This window comes from Acanthochromis polyacanthus, chromosome 20 (assembly GCF_021347895.1).
Source record: "Acanthochromis polyacanthus isolate Apoly-LR-REF ecotype Palm Island chromosome 20, KAUST_Apoly_ChrSc, whole genome shotgun sequence".
Lineage (NCBI taxonomy): Eukaryota > Metazoa > Chordata > Actinopteri > Pomacentridae > Acanthochromis > Acanthochromis polyacanthus.
Genome location: NC_067132.1, coordinates 20,461,273 through 20,478,746, shown reverse-complemented (window position 1 = coordinate 20,478,746; position 17,474 = coordinate 20,461,273). Strand labels below are relative to the sequence as shown.

Genomic DNA, 17,474 nt, shown 5'->3' with positions numbered 1-17,474 from the left:
TATTGCAGTTATGATAAAAATGTTGCTTCTACAGAACTAAAAGGTACAAACCACGGTGTGACTGAAACCTGTGTAACTAGCAGACGAGCTAATTGTAAATAGTTTAATTAACAGACTTTATTTAGTGATTGGCAGAGCGTAACACGTGTTTAAAGCTGCACTGACACAAGGACATGATTCAGTGTTAAAAGGTAAGCTATCATGCACAGTGCAGTTTATACTGAACCTTGGAAACTGTGGTATTTATGTATCGCATGTGACTGCTCCATTTGTTTTTTACCACTGATGCAGTGGCTTGAACCCAGGTCACACCCACCAAACAGGAGCAAACTTATCTGCAAGTGTCGTGCAGCCGTGTGAGTGAACATGTTGTTCAGCTGAATCACAAATTTAAAAGTGGAAACCACCATCTCTCTAATTTGATCCTGGCATTATAAAGGTGTGTGGTGGCTGGGAGTGAGAAAACCTGTCGAAGCTGTTAAATTTTCCACCGCGAAGTCCAAACATAGTTAGTTACTATGCATGCCAAATTTCTGCTAATTTCAAATGTGAACAGAGTGACTGAAGCATAGCTAACTCACACATAACGTTCTGGCAGCAAATGGCAATTGTGCTCTCCGTTTAAGGTATGCTGCTTTTGAACTGCGTGCAGTCATTTTCTTTTCATCTTGGGAATGTAGCGCCCACTCTGAAGCTCAACAACACGGTGCATGAATCTCGGTTTCGCTGACAGTTTAGGGACTAAATTTAACATGAGACAAAATGTAAGCCTGTGAGTATCAGAAGCAGAAACTGTCAAAACACCCGAGGTGGTCCAGCAGGATTATAGAAGCTGAAATACACTTGAATGGCTCGTAATCTTCTGAAGTGCAGAAGCAGTCTATTATGCTTACAATCACTTCCTCAGAAAGAGAAAAAAATTACATTCCAATTACCTGTTTCAAGGGTGTGATAACTTTGCACAGCAATTATGGCGAACATTATTCACGTGACATAGTACAGTAGTATCATCATCTCCTGCTCTATTTAAGGAATATGGCTTTCAAAGCCCTTATTATTCCAAACCACTCAGTGAAACTTTCCATTGGCCTTGAAAACTCATAATTCAGCTACCTGCATGTGAGAATTACTCTCCTCATATATTTGGCAATGCTCTATAATAATGCTGGTGCATGAGTGACTGAAGGGTGTTTTAGCACTACATAAATATGCAGAAACACCTCTCACTCAGGAGATATGCCTTTCAAAGCACTTACTACAGTCTGTGACTGTGAAAATTGGTTTTAATGTCTAATTCATAGCTCCATGCAGCAATTAAAGGTGTTTTGCATCTCTTTGTTGTTATGGAAATTAAAGCTAAATCGGATCAAAGCTCAGTCAAGGTGATGTTTAGGTAGAAACTGAACATCTCTCAGAAAAGTAACACACAATTATTAAAGCAAATAACAAAATCAGACATACTGATCTTTTATTCTCTATATCGCTGGCTGCAGAATGATATGGGACTTCACTTCTCTGCTATATTTTAAAATAACATATCCTCTGGGAATATTCCGACATCAGTGAGTGCTTATGATTTATTTGGTTTGTTTATTATTGAGGCTTTGAGATATATTTTGCACGACAGAATAAATCCTCTCATCCAACAAAACACTGCATCTGAGTTATGGAGAAAAGCCAAACAAAGAAACGAGTCTGAAAGTCACCATGATAGTGCAAAAAAAAAAAATCTGACATGTAACGCTCAGTGAAACACAAAATAAGCACGCGTCTTTGGTTGTCAACGTACCTATCCACGGACAGAACAACAAGATCCTCCTGGTCAGCCAGATCCTCCATGGCCTTCTTCAGTAGTTTGACTTTTTGCCCTCCACCAATAGAACGGCCCACATCGCCACCCTTCCACGCTTCTCCCATTCCCAACACCTTAGAACACACAATGGACAAATTACATGAACACCAAAAAAAGACCATCTTGCAGCATTGTGAAAATACCCATCTTCCCACATCCTCTATTCATTTATCAGTCTGCTTTTTGGTAATTCTGAAATTCCTAAAAGAAGGCACAGTAGTGGGTAATTCCATTAATATTAAGAAAATAACACTTCTTTGAGGGGGCAATGTGAACAAAGCTGCCACTGAAATGGGCAAGCTTTGGAAAATAAGTTTGCTTTTAAGTCCTTTCTGTGAATGCTGTCTGAATAAACTTTAACACATTCGCATAATTTTATAACACAACTGTAAATGATGGGGGGGGGGGGGGGGGGCACACACACAGCTGCAAGGAATCTGTAAATAAGAATGTGAGCCTTGGAGTTTCAGGCAGGCTGATCCACATGGGCCGAATTACCGGTACTGAGGTAACGCCTGAGTTACAGACAGTATGTCAGAACCTTGTTATTCTTTCTTTACTAATTGTGTTTTGGGGCTTTGTGTACAGAGATGAGCGCACATTAAACCTGCCGAAACAACGCAGCCAAGCACAGAATAACAAGGAAATTGACAACATTAGCTGTAATTTCGAAGGTTTTGTTGCAGGGATCATCTTGAAAGTAAGAGCCAAAGTTGCTTGCAGGTAACACAAACTGGTGAAGCTGCAGGATTACATAGAAAAGAACAGGAACACACTACTTTGGGCAGGGCATGCACTGAACAGCAAGCTAAAAGATTTTTTTTACTACTTGAGTTCAACCACAAAGGGGAATTCTAGCCCTGCATTGAGGAGTATCGCTTTAAGATGGATGTTTTTGCAGCTTGCTCCACTTCATTGTTTCCTTTAAGAGGCCTAATCAATCCTGGGAAGTGTGTGTTTTTGCAGCGGCATGAGTGTGTGTGTGTGTGTCGAGAGCACAGACTCATTAGCCGGGACAAACTGCAAGATCTATGGACATTATTTTTGAGAAGAAAGTCTTACCTTCACAGTGTAGTTGAAAAAGTTAGCAGACTGCATGAAGCGGCGGAAGCCATCTGTTTCCTCTGTTGCAACAGTTAAGACGAGCAATTTTTCTGAAAAAGGAAAGAAGGGTAAAATTTTCCACAACTTAACTTTACGACTGGATATCATCACATATTTTTTGACCACCAAAATTACAGGGATGTGAGGATATAGTCTTTCAGATGAAAACTGTGACATTTTAAGTTGCAAAAATGTTGGCGGCCCATTGAAGGATATCCGCGGAAATGTGTATATTATTCTAAGCTTAAATATAAGTATTGAGATTCCCACTTCTGTGAACCATGTCCCTTGTAAACCTCAAACCTATGTCAACACACTGGTGACTATTTGGTTTAGCAGTCTGGACCTATGTCTGAAATTAGGAAGGACTGCTGCAGCTTTAATCTGATTCAAAAACAGAAGCGTATTCCAAAGACACGCTCGATAATTTCTTCTCTCCATGGGATGGAAGAACTCCCGCAAACCTCGAGGACATTTCCCGTGACCGTGGGTGCTGAAATGTGAGGTTTGAGGGAGGGTTAGCCAAATACAAATTTGCACCATGGCCTTGTGTGAAGCAAGAAAAGAGAAGTAATTTGCTCACTGAGCTAGTTTTCACTTCTCAGCTGGTAATGTTTTGTAAAAGCAGCTGCGGGGAGCTTTAATCACAAAGGTTCCGTCTCTTATTGTGAGTCTAGGAAGGAAGTGCCCTGAATCTCTAGATTGTGTTCAACAAACGCTGTGATTGCATTAAAAGGTGTGTGTGTGGGGGGGGGGCTTAATTCATTTCAAAATGAGCAAAATGTTCTTTCCTAGTTGACAGACAAGCCAACAAAAAAAGTTAATGACACTTTAATATGGTTTTATAAGACTACTTGAACACTAATCCTGCTTTTCATGTTTGGAGAGCCAATCTGCCCTCTATTTAATATACAGCACTATGTTCCACTAAAGCCTAGTAAATTATTTATTGGACATTGGCAGGCAGGATAGAGAGTCTGAAAGAATACATATCAGGGTCCTACGAAAGCCTTGAGAGAACTTAATTTACAAGTGCACTCTGCTGCAGAACATAGTTAAAGAGCTTTCTTTACACTTTCGGAATACAAAGATTAATATGCCAACAACTATTTGCAATTAGTCTGAACTTTATTGATTTTTTTTTTTGTCTTGTTTACTGCATACCAAACCTCCCTATCCACATAAAGATGCAAAACTATAAAGAATTATAGTTCAAAGAGGATATGTTTTGACAATGTTCTCATGTGGTGTAACCTTCCTAAAAGCCAATATGGCTGCCATGGGAGAAGAAGAAACGGTTCGAACTAGACAATCAGTGTGGGTGTAGAAAAAAAAAAAACACATTCATATATCTAAATAGCACAACAACATGATTGGAAATGAGCACCTAAATGACACACATGAGTGCAGATGTGGTAGCATAGGAGCTATGAATTCCACAATAAAAGGATGTGGGCATGGCGGTGGTATTATTATTTAATCACAGGAGTCTGGCCTAAGAGAATGAAGTTTTTGTGACCATTACTTTTGGACAAAGCTGACTTTTAATTGAGTTTTCACCACCTTTCTGACATTTTTCAAAAATTTTACCTGCGCTTATCCATACATCTGCAAGAGTTCATATGCATAAATATGGTCCATTTTAACCCCCTTAAACAACCTACTAGCATTGTTTTTCTGGTGAGGTCAGAGCTGCACATTAAGTGAGCTAAACAAAGCTTGAGGTTATACAAAAAAAAAGCATAGAGCTCCTATTCTAAAACAGTATGTGTCAGCAGTTACGAGCAGCCTCCTTGCAAATCTTTTCCACTCTTTTACCGTCAGAGTGACTTAGCCATTCTCTCATCTCCGTCTAGCCTGTGGCCCTGTCATCACTGTAATAGCCATTTCAGTATTTGTCTGACCCAAAGGTTCTCTTACAGGATGACAACAGCTTTCTGTCTGGCTCTATCCGAACAGTATCGCATGACACCTTTAAACGAAGTAGACAGGTTTAGAATAGCGTGAGTGTAAAGCACAGTGGGAAGAGGCATCTATTCTGAGCCACAGGTGTTCTCTGTTCTTGTTCTTGGCTTGAAGCAAGGAGATGTTGGAGCGTATAGTACCGCCAGGGGAAGATGTTTCCGTCATCTGGGAAACACATTTCCCACGCAGCTCAATAAAGCAGGTGATTTTAATGGTTACAGGGGTTTCCATGCTTCCCGTTTCCTCACACCAGACAATCACACAGACAAAGTTTAAGCCCAGGTCAAACAATTTGCATGCTTGAAGACCACTGCTTCTGGCAAGAAAAAACTCATAAATCACACTTTATCTTTCCTGGCTGTGTTACATAAACCTGAAGCAAAGGTATGGGATTTTTTTTTTTTTTTTTTTAAGATATGATTGATTGTTTTAATATGGGGATAATGATGCACACTTTCAGACAGTATATGCTGAAGGCCAGTCCTAGTGTTGTACAAACAAAAAGACCCCCAAATAGCAAATAAAAAAGAGAAATGCTCAGAAATAGTCAACACAACCCCCCAACTCCCTTTGGCCAGGTACAGGAAATATGTGGTTGGAGGTTTTCTGAAGCTATTTGAGCAGGAAACAGGCAGATCTGATGGGGCATTTTGGCACCTACACTATCCTGTGCTGAGATTTCTTGGCAGAATTCAACAACCACCATGCAAATTTTCTATTGCATGGTGATCTAACTACAGCCAGGACATGTTTAGGATTTCTCTTTGCAAAATACTCGCTGCCCTCATAAAATGTGAATTTGTCGCCAGATGCAGATCATGATCCCGGCTCTTTTTAGCTCGTATGATCTATCCGTTCTGATTTCTTCTGCACTGAACTGTGAATAAAAGAGCTTTAACACATGAACGTGCACGTGCAAACAAAAATTCTGGCTTGCCTGTTCTGTCAGGCAGACATTTCCCATCAGGAAGAAATACACTGACAGTTAACACCAATTACCCCTCTATGACTCTAGCCTGACCTTACGGAACCGCACACTCTACTCTTGTCATAAACATGCAGGCCACATGAGTGCATCCCTACATGCAGGCTTCCAGTTAAGTACAGCCTGTGGATGCAAACCAGCTTTGATTTAGAAGAGATGCGACCTGCACTTTTATTTCCTATATTACAAGTGTTATTCAAACACTTCAGCCAGTCTCTTTCATGGCTTTTCCATACACAATCATGGGTGGGAAAAAAATCCCTTGGGATTTGCAGTGGACTCATTTGAACTCCAGCTGGAAACCGCAGTCGGATATCATGACACTGTCTCTAAATTAAACACAAAGTGCATGGGGGAAAAATATGATCTGTCAATATAATGCCAAGCCAAAGCCATTTATCCATTTTTTTATGTTATGGTAAACCAAATTGGCAGCATTAAAGTAGCATTTTTTTTAAAACTTATGTTCACCCTCATTTTGTTCTCCCAAAGCTAAAAGTTACTGTGATTGTTAAAAAACATGCAAATGGATCATTCTTTTAGAACAAACTGGCAAACTGTAGCTACTTATTTCAATGCATATTTTAAAAAGGTTAAATCGGGGTCCTAGTCAGGGAGTTTTTTGTATGAATGTTCAAAAATATTACCACAACAACTGCAGATATTACAGAATTTTGCCAATTTTGACAGGGGCTAAGCTATTTTGTGCATTTCTTTCTTTCTGTCCAACAGCACATTCTCTTGGTGTTCTTTGCTCCTAAGTTGAATATAAACCCAAAGGTACACAAGTGTGCCAAAACAACTAAGCTGTGGAATGCTCCGGAAAAGGTTAAGCACTGTGAAAGCACATGTAGTGTTATCTATGAATATGCAGCTTTGTTAGCCTGGGTTGTTTCACTATTCCAGAATAGTGCTAGTTAGCATTTCTTTTTGTTTTTTTCTTTGTTTTTTTTGTAAACCACTCCCACTTAATTACCTAAAATAGATTTCCAAGGTTACAAGTAACAGATTAGTCACTTGTGTCAACACAGCCTCGCTCCAAAATGTATAATACCTATATACACGGAGCTAAAATTTACTAGTTTTGCAATAAAGGCTGCAAAATTGTGAGATCCTACATATTTTTGGGTGTTTCTTGTTGATTGGCTTGTATCTGCGTCATGTCTCTGGCAATTCCGTTTTCAACTTAGCACATAAAAACAGCAACAAAGTCTGCATAAAGAGGATGGAGGAGGCATAACCCACATGACTTTTAGTCCTGTGTGTGTTTAGTAGCCTTTTTACTTTCGTTTGAAGCTGCTTTTTGCTTTTGTTTACACTACGAAAGTACTTAATTAAGGAAAAGATCACAGTTTGGGTTAAAATACACTGAGATGTTGTTAAATTTAGGTACTACAATTACTTGCTTCAACTTACAAGAAGATCAGCCTTTTGTTTAAATTACAGCAGTACAAAAAGTTCCATTTTTTTTCCACGTTTCAAAGAGGAGTCGTCCTGCCCCAAGAATAGCCCCCGAATTGCCAATTTACAGCCAATTTTGTGAAAACAATATATTTCGCCTTGTGGACTAATGTAGCCGATATACATTTTTTGAGAAATTGCAGTGCTCGTCTGGTTTAACCAAAGAATCTCACAACTGATTTTTACCTTGAATACAAATTGTGCCAGAATTCTCAATGGGCCCTTTAATTAAACATTCAAGCCTTTTATTATTTCCTGTTTGGAATGCTTGGCTTTGCTTTTTATTCAGACAAGTTATTGGGTGAAAACTAGCTCAATGGAAGGAGTTAGGTTGTTACTGAAAGCACAAAAGGCTTCATTGTTTCACTTTGTCTCAGTAGAGAGAACGCAACTTTTTGAGGACAATGGAACAACAAATCTGCCTTTCCATTCTTTCTTTGTAACCCCAAATTGAACAACTGTCCTGCCCTTCAATGTTTTCTTAAGTGAAAACCATAATCACATTTATAATAAGACATAGCTGAGGGACACATGACAACATTCAAAAAAGGTGGTTTTCATACAGCTGTGATTTTAGAGGATGAGTGTCTAGTCAGAGTAAACACAGCATGTTCTCTTGTCAGTACTGTATGAAGAGCCCACAGGAGGAGAGGAATGTAGCTCAAGCAGTGCTGCTGGATCTCTTCTCCAAAAAAGGCTTGAACGTCAAGCGCGCCAAGTGGTCTTTCCTTTGCACTCTTTCCCTGTACCACATGGGGCTTAGGTAAACTTTCACACTTGAATGAGCAAAAGTTCTGACTCACTGGCTGGGGCTAAGCTTAGGTAAGCATTTCTTGTAGAAAGGAAAGAGGTATCATGGGAATGTGAGCTGGCCTTGAACACCAGGATAACAGGATTCTTTTGGACAAGACGGTTCTGGCGACTAAACACAAACCCTTGTTCTATTTTGGCCATCGCAAGTAAATAAACCGTTTTTATCTAACGTCTCACAAAAATTGTCAGTTCGAGGAAAGTGCACATAGTTTAGTTAATATCTTGCATTTCTTTCCCCTGCATTTATTTCACTCAGCCTGCCTTTAATCTTAACAAGAAACGATGAGCTGGGATGGAAAGAACTTTCCTTTAAGCACACTGCAAGGACTGCACATCTTGCTTTTTTTTTTAACCCAGCTTGCAACTCCGGAACCTGCTGACTCACTTGAGGATGTGCCCCCTCCTGAAAAGCCAGTCCTCCACTTTAAATGTGAATTTCGCACAAGTCTGAGTGTTAAGTTTAATGGACTCCCAAGCATTTTAGTTGTTATGAATGGGCCTTGGCCCTTGAGCTGTGCCAAAGCTTTAACACTCATTTCACTGCCAGGTTGTACAGCTGAAGCCCTTCTTTGTGCTACTCAAAGTAGCAAACAGCCTTTATATCCTGGCAACAATTTTCTTTAACAGGTAGTGTAGTGAAAGTTAGAGGATTATTACGTTGGTATGCAATGCAGGGTTGTCCCAATGCACTTTTTTTTTGCCAGATTTCTATAGTCTTGGCACGTCAAGATGAAGAAAACGAGACTAGTTTGGCATCGTAACATAGCAGTAGTACTGGAGACGGCTTTGCCACCCAAGTATGTGGTAATACCTAAAGTGAGAGAAAAGAAAAGGCAAATGCGTCAATGACCTAAATTATACCACGGCAAAGGGCAGGAGGGAGGTTTGCATTCTGAAGAAGACACTGAGCAACAGACTAAACAAGGTAAGTCAGAGCTGAAACAGAGCTTATCTCTGTCTACAGTGGCCTGCACAGCATTCCTCAGTGTAATTCAGATGCATTTTCCAAAAGATAAAAAGGTAAGTAAGTTTGTTGTGTGCTGCAGAGGTTCTTATAACTCTGCCACTACTGCTACTTTTGTTCATGTTTAAAAACTATGTCACTGCTTAATTTTTAACCTGACTAAAAACAATGATCACATTCAAACAGTTACAGTTTGGATATTGAGCGTCAGAACTGGAACCTAGAAAGTGTTAATAAGTCCATCAAGGCATAAAACTTGAAATTAAAACATCTAATCTATCTATAATGACAAAATATTGAAATAATGGCACAGACTTTCATGTAGTCTCTCCTGGAAGGCATTGTTAGTGTAGCTGACTCAGTTCAACACATGAAAATGAAAGGGGGACATTAAAACGAGTGCAATAGAGTGAATTCAAAACAATGAATATATATGAAAATTTACTTCTCTGATGTGACCCATGAGCTTAATGGTAAGGGGTTTTAAACTCAGTATTGTGTCTCTATCCATGGCCACACCCTTAATTGGGCATAACTTTAACTCTTAATATAATTTACACCGGTGAGCTACATAAAAATAAATTCACAATACAGCTGTCATGCATAGGGAAATTAGCTATAGAGAACAAAAGAAAAAACAATTAGACCAGGCTGCAAACATGTTTATTTCTGCTGTACAGTTGGCCATTTTAACATACAGGTCTGTGGAGATTAATTTACTTCTGCAATCAGCCTCAAGTGGCCATTCAAGGAACTGTTAATTTTACTACTTAAGTGTCGGTTTCATTTCTCGGCCCCTGAGGTTGCTGATTGATGCAAACCCAGTTTATTTTCTCCCCTCCAGAAAGCTGCCAATGGCTGTGCAAAGTGTTTATAGATGACGAATTGCTGATGTTGGAAGTTTACAAAAATGGTCCAGGGAAGCCCTCCCAAACTCCAATCCTCTGATTTTGATGTTGGGAAGCAGTTCTAATGAAAAAACTGGCAGCAGAAGGACATCTTGATTCAAAATGGCACAAAACTTTCCCAAACACAGCTGTAGACTTGACGTATGGGACTTCATGCAAAAATCTTTTCAGACCATCCACTTTTTTTTTTTTATTTTACAGTAAAGCCTTCATGTATATGTAACTCTACCACCCCTTCATCTCGCAGCCTTCAACTAAATAGAGACACACTACCCAACCTACAGTTACTTTCTAAAGGTTTTCCAGCTTTAGAAAGCATTAGAATTTTAATGTGACCACAAGTAGCTTTGGCGTAGAAGTCCTACTTTTGATATCTGAAAGCCAAGAGCCCCGAGACATGCAGACATTCCTTTTAACCTGCAGTAACAAATACCTTTGTTACTACCTAGGTGAGTGCTCCATGTGTTAGTCAGTAGCCTTAGAGACCAAATTTGAGGGTCTGATACCCAAGGGACTGGAAAACCCAAAGGCTCCCAGATTGGTGAGTGGACCCCTACTTTTTGGTTGTCCACAACTAAAATTAGAGTTTATTTTTTCGTGACGTTTCAGAGTCACCATAATTGATTTAACACACCATTTCCATAATGCAGTAACCATGTAGTACATCCACAGAAAAAGCCTGTGTTTTCAATTACACATGTCAAACCACAGGCACTTCGGGCTTAGGATGTGGCATGATGTCACCATCATTGGGCCAGGAAACAATTTTGTAGTCTCGTCACACGTCATTTTGAATCAGGAATAGCTTATTTATTTTACAAGAACATCCATAATGTCAAAAAACACAACTAATCTATCACCTAGTTTTCATCGTGCAGTGCTCTTATGGTTAAGGCCATCCATTTCCTTTGTTGCCCACAGTCTGATTTTACTGTAGAGCTTTAAATCCTTAATTGCTGAAAAAAGCACATACCTAGTTTAATTTACCATAATGGACTTAGAGGTTAACCATTTAGGGTTTTCTAGTCAATATAATCATCTTTGTGCTGAATTACTCTAAGTAGAAAGTAGAACACAACTATATTTTATGACCTAATGCATAATATTTGCTGCAAATGGGACATGAGCCCGGCATTTTAATAAACAGCCACATGCTGTTACTTTGAAATGGCTCCCGCTTCTCTGTTTGGGAGGTGAATTGAAAATCCTCTTTAGAGACGAGCGGTGAGCCGCTCCCTGTGTGCACTATTTGGCATCGGCGTGTTCTTCTCGGCTACCTGGCTTATTTCATCAGGCTTCAGTGATTACTAAAAATCAACTGAAATCGAGAGGCTCATTAAGAGACAGAGAAAAGACTGGGATTTGGAATGTCCCCACTTTAAAACCCATTTTGTTCGCGAATCAGTTACTTAAACATTTGGCTTCAAAAATAACCTAGAAGTGAATGTCTTTGATGTTTTCTTTCCAGTATAAATATATTAAAGTCGGGCTTGTTCCCCAAGAAAAGGCTGCTAGTTGCTCCTGCCTCCTTCTGGCAATGTTCTTGCCTTTTTAACGATGATGATCTAATATCCTGAAGTCATTTCCGCCTTTTGGTACATTTCAGTAAATATACAAGTCGAAATGGCTTTAGTATTTTGACAACTACTAATGAGTCCTGAAAGTTTAAACAGGAAGCAAGTTGAACATTGTGACTTGTTCAGCTGTATCAATACAACATTCATCCAGCACATCTCTTGCCAAAGACCAACAGCTGCTTAACACCCATGTTCTGACATTTAAATGATTCACTCGGTAAAATAATGGAATACCTGCACTCTGAGGGCCGTCCCGACAGCATTGCTGAAATATCACTCATCTTCAGTGCTGCTCAGGGGAAAGTCTCAAACTAGTGTACTGCTGTGTTTACCTATTTGATAGTTGGCAGCAAATACCTCAGACAAAGCTGAGAAAACAGAGTAAAAATGCAGACAACACAACACATATTTGGCTGAGGAGGAGGCACAGAACCAAGCTTGTGGTGACATAGTGACAATGTTCTAAGGCATGATTACAGCATTTGCTTGCCAAAGGGGTTTGTTAGTTTGTTAGACTGGAATTACAGGCAATAGAGAGCGCTATTATACAGTATATAAGGCATGGACAAGCTTAGGTGGAGTTTCCTTTTCTTCTCTATAAAATGTAGCCTGCTGACACGTCAGTGATGTCTGGGAAAGGTTTAATCTAGAGACGCCTAGGTCATGTCACAGTGGGACAGTCCGCTAAATCAGGAGTAATGGCATTTGTCTGAGCTCTTCATAAACATCCACTAAGAAATAATGTGTCCTCATGAGCTTCAGTTATACAAAGCGTTTCCAAGTAGATAATATCAACAGCAATAGGTGCATTTGAGTGTTTGCAATTTTCAGTGGCATCTTTGTTTAAACTTCATAGTTTACCAAACAGTTGGGCCATAAACACTGAAAACCCTGGAGAAACAGTCCTCAAGAATGTCCGACAGAGGTTAAAGGTGGTCTGATTTCCTCACACTGCTTCACTTCCTGAAACTCTGATATTGTAAAGTGACTCTGAAAGCACCTCAGATGATCGAATCAATATCGATCAACAGCTTAAATGTCGGTTCATATGCTGCAGCGATCGATTTGTTCTTGGACTGGCGGTCGGGTGGATAAAGGAGTCATGCACAGAGACACGTAGCGGCTTAGACTCGCACTACACCACCTACATGTTAAATCCTTCACCCCGTCAGAAGTGCTGTTCACACAGGCAGTCAGAAGTAAGTGAAAGGCTCCTTTCAGATGGCCGGACAGTGGGGGTCTGCGCTGCCCAATTTTTGTAATTTTCCAAAACTGACAAACCAACAGCCACGTCCGTTGTTCACGGTGACTGGCCAGGTGCACATTGGTGCGAGATGGGCAGAACCCTGCATTCCTGCTTCTTCCACTGCCCCCTTTTCACTGCTGAATCACACCGTTTCCATCTGTGCTGCAACCAATGGGAGTGTGTTCCCGGTGAAGTGTTGGAGGAGAGGAATCAGAATATGAATGAAGTCTGACCCAGGCCTCAGACTTAACGCCTTTTTATTCGTGCCTTATAAACCACTATTTCAGCTTTGCCCACGAACAACATCCTGCCCCACCTAAAAGGAAAGTCATTTTGAAACACCATGTACAGCTTGTTCTTTTGCATTTGGTGGATGACACGTTGTTTGACCTCGTTCTTAAGAAGCATATTCAGGCCTTTTTCCCAGCTGGCCGAGTCCCAGCATGATCCTACCCAGTCTTCAGAGTCATTTGCTTCACTTTTTACTGGAATGTTTCGCCTCCAAAACACTTCTGGAGCAAAAAGTCTCATCTAGTGGAGTTTCTCAAGACCTTTTCATTACAATCCACACAGGCCCATAAATGGCCGATCAGCGGTGGACCACTACGTTTTATCACGATGTGCACATCAAAAACAAATGGCGCATATAACGAGAGACTACATTATTAACGTTAACATATAATGTTTAATTGCCGTGTGCAATTACAGTTAATTCTGGGCTTGGCTTGTGCTGTAACTTTCAAACTTTTCATGAAGCTATACTGCATAAATGATTAGAACTGCCCTGTTTACTGCATTAAAGCATCTTTAGTAGTTTATTAGCAAGGATTATTTTACATAGATATGTTAAAAACTGAAAAAAATCAACATTTGAACTTTAAGTGCCTTTATTCTTAAAAAATAAACACATTGCTGCATTTTATTCAAGTAATGCAGCAAATAAACTAATTTTACACAAAGTAATCATACACATTCTTCAATAATATGAAACCTGATTGAAACTCAGTGAACAAAAATAGCAAAAATCTACGTTCTATTAAGCATTTATTGCATTCAGATAACATGTGAAGTACAAAAGCTTTCATTTACTTTGTCTATTGAGTTGCAGTGGTTTGCCATCTGTGATGAATCTAGACCACAACTGTCCAACATGTTGCATCAGTGCCTCTTTGTGATATGATCCGTCCAAGGTGTTGTAAGGCTTTCACAAGCAAACATTAAACCCTTGTAAAGTTAATGTGGCTACTGTGTGGAAGACACCCAGCTGGACCAAATGACTAAAACAAGCCTGTGGAGACTGAAGGCAGCTGTCCTGCCCTGATAGTACACTGCTGCCCCAGAAACATGCATGTAGAAGAGCTCCAGACATAACACAGCAACCACACAGTATTTGTGACATCAACATTTGAACAAAAAAACACACATGCATCCACTTAGGCCGCTGTCTAGCTTCAGGTTTTACAAGATGCCCTGTGAGTGTGGAAAGAGCTGAAATGATTTCAGGGTAATTTAGAGCAATTTAGCACAGCAACATGTTAACAGGGGCAGGATTTCTAAACAAGTCAATAAAATTGTGGGGTTGCTTTCAGAGGGGGAGCCTAAACCTATATACAGTATGTTTAGTATGTAACAGCTGAGCTACTGTGAGAGCAGATTGCGCTTGGCTCCATGAACCTTCAATTATAACAGATTTACAAGCGCTTCTCCGCGTCTCAATCACAAAGCTGCTCGCTTTCCATTAAACTCAAATAAGCCACAAATGGATTTCTTGCGCATTATGACATATGGAAAGTCTAACCGTATGTTTACGCTGGTTTTCACGTAAGTCTCAATGCAAATCAAACACCCTAATTGTTTTCTTTTCCCGCACTGAAACTTTACAGCCTGACATCTGTATATCAAAGGCAGTGCTGTGCGCAGCCGAACAACATGGAATAAAAAAACAGGATTGTGAGAAACCGCAGACGGGTTTTTCTTCCGTGTAAGGCTGCATCATGTAATTTTACGCATCAACATATGTCGCGCTATACATTTTCAGATTCCCACACAGGGAGCCACAGGCATGCAACCTGCGCCTCATTCACAGTTGACATCATGTGTGTCAAAAAATAAAATAAAAATCCATGATTCCTCATTTGCGCGATTGACATGACAGCTCCGGAGCGCATTTGGAAAACTTTTACGCACGGATGGATTGCAAGCTGAGTGAAGTACAGCATTTGGGGCGACCACCAGGCAACTAGTACAAGGAGGGAGAGAAAGTTTGCTTACCTTTAGGAATGGGCGCGGGAGATTTTGGAGCATCAGTAGAATAGACAGAGCTTGCAAACTTGATCCAGCACGAAAACACAAAACAAAACTTGAGGTACTCCATTGCTGTTGGACAGTGCGCGTTCCCGGACAGAGGAGTGCTCGCTGACTGTCGGGGTTATTAACTCCCAGCGGTGGTCAAGATCAGCCCCAGGGAGGGTCGCACTGCACACTCTCGCGATAATAAAAATAATTAAAGAGGGGGGAGGGAGAAATAGTTTCTGGACGAGCAGGCATGCAGGTCGTTGGGCCCTTGAGAGAACTCTTTTAGCTCCAGGGTAGAGTTGTATAAGTACGACCATTCAGGGAAATTAGAGCGCAACAGGCGTGGTTTCTTAATTGCAGCTGCCGGTTGAAGAAAGAAAAAAAAAAACAGCCTGTATGCAGACAGAGAAGGAGGAAAGATAACTTATTCACCCCTGACACAGGGACGTCCTGAGCGAAAGTGTGACTGAGCACAGCTGTATTTGAAGCCCTCCACCCCCTTGGCTGTTAAATATCCCTCCTCTGGTCCCCTCCTCCTGCGCACCAGCCTGACCAACACTGCTCCCCTTCTGCGGGACAGAACAGCCTGCTCATTAGAGAAAACTGTGAAACAGCACTACAAAAGCACAAAAGAGAACATGTAAAACTGATAAATTTAAGCTTTTTAAAAAACATTTGCTCTCCAGAGAGTTTTTAAAATGGTTTATTTCCACTTTTTTTCCGATCACACAGACTTTCCAACACCTGTTTCATTGTGTAAAATTTAGCTATGGCAAAAAAAAATGTGTTTCAGAGCCACAGTGAAAGTATTCAGAATAGAAAATTCATTAAAACAGCCCTGCGTTTAGAATGATTAACCATATCATAGTATCATAGTGGTGGAAGAAGTATTCAGATCCTTTACTCAAGTAAAAGTACCAATACAGCATGTAGAAACACTCAATTGAAAGTAAAACTCCCGGAAACCTTTCTTAAGAGAAAGCACATAAGTTTTTATAGTATTAAAATAAAAGCACTGCCTAATCAGATCATCAGATACTGTTGTAGCAGCTGTAGGTCAATCTGAGAAGTGGTGAGATGATTAATGTGAGAGGAAAGAAGAAAAAGAAAGCCAAGATGCACAAATCTGTTTTTAGTTGTTGGACTTTTTTCCTCAACCTCTGATTTTCGGTGAGATGTTGGCGCATTTATTGAAATGAAACTATGTGCAAACTTTGGAAGGAAAAATCATTTTTTGGTGGAGCTGTTAACAAGTCAGACATCTGAAATGTGACCCTGACGTTTTAGTGTTAAGACAAGCGAGGAATAAAAAAATAAAAAAACTATTGAAAACCAATGGGTATAATCCACTGTGTAAAATCTTTATTTAAAAACTGACTAGCAACTAATACTGTAAATGGTGGTGTAGAAAGTGTGATATCTCCCTCTGAAATGTGGTGGAGTGGAAGTTTAAAGTAGCATAAATAGAAATACGCCGCAAAAAAGTACCTCAAAATTACACTTCGGTTTCCATCACTGCCATAGTATATACTTAAAGTATCAGGAGTGATGGTTGCTGGAGATGTTCCTCTGTACCCCTATGCAGATATTCCATTAAAAATCAGCTGTTTCCAACTAGAATAGTCATTAGACTGAATAGATTGTATTTCTGATTTATTTAATGTTATCTTCATTGACAAAATGCTTTTCTTTCAAAAATAAGGACATTTCTAAGTGACCCCAAAATTTGGGACAATAGTGTACATTGTATCATATCTTTTTAAAGATAAGCTATTTTCATTGTACAGATGATATCTACTGCACACCATTTCCCTGGGAATTGTACTGGAGTAAATCTAACCATATGATAAAGTGATGTCATCATTTGAATATTTGATTTCTGTCCCTTTGGGCTGCAATCAGTTCTTATCGGATCTGCTAGTTATACCTTCAATGAATTGTTACATCTTTAAAATGTCAGAAAATAATGGGAACAAAAGGTCTGGACGGTTTTTCAAAACCCAAAGGGATGTTGTCACAGTGTCTGCTTTGTCTGATGTGTTTGGCTTAAGGAGAAAACAGCAAATGCATCACAAAGGAATCATTTAAAAGATTGGTCACTTACAGGCATTGTGCAGTTAATTGGCATAGTGCTAAAACTGTGTTGACAGTACCATCTTTCTTCTTTTCTATAAGGCTTTAGCTTATTTCTAACAGATGTTTTTCTCATGTATGACTATGTATTGCTGCGTCATGACGTCAGTCTTTTTGGCTGAATCACTGGTCGTCTGCACTACAATTACAGAAGAAGGTGGCTGCACAGGG

The 17,474-nt window shown here is 39.9% G+C and overlaps 1 protein-coding gene across 2 annotated transcripts in view; it reads right to left on the bottom strand.

Moving 5' to 3' along the window:
* plod2 (procollagen-lysine, 2-oxoglutarate 5-dioxygenase 2) overlaps positions 1–15,632 on the bottom strand; it is a 35,555-nt gene extending 19,923 nt beyond the window's left edge. For both annotated transcript variants that reach the window (XM_022207363.2, XM_022207372.2), the window contains exons 1-3: positions 15,147–15,632; positions 2,915–3,006; positions 1,790–1,926 (exon numbers count right to left, since the gene is read on the bottom strand). In XM_022207363.2, the coding sequence (XP_022063055.1) occupies positions 1,790–1,926; positions 2,915–3,006; positions 15,147–15,249 (332 nt within the window). In that variant the 5' untranslated portion in view covers positions 15,250–15,632. The remainder of the gene's footprint in view (positions 1–1,789; positions 1,927–2,914; positions 3,007–15,146) is intronic.
* Positions 15,633–17,474: the final 1,842 nt, after the last annotated feature.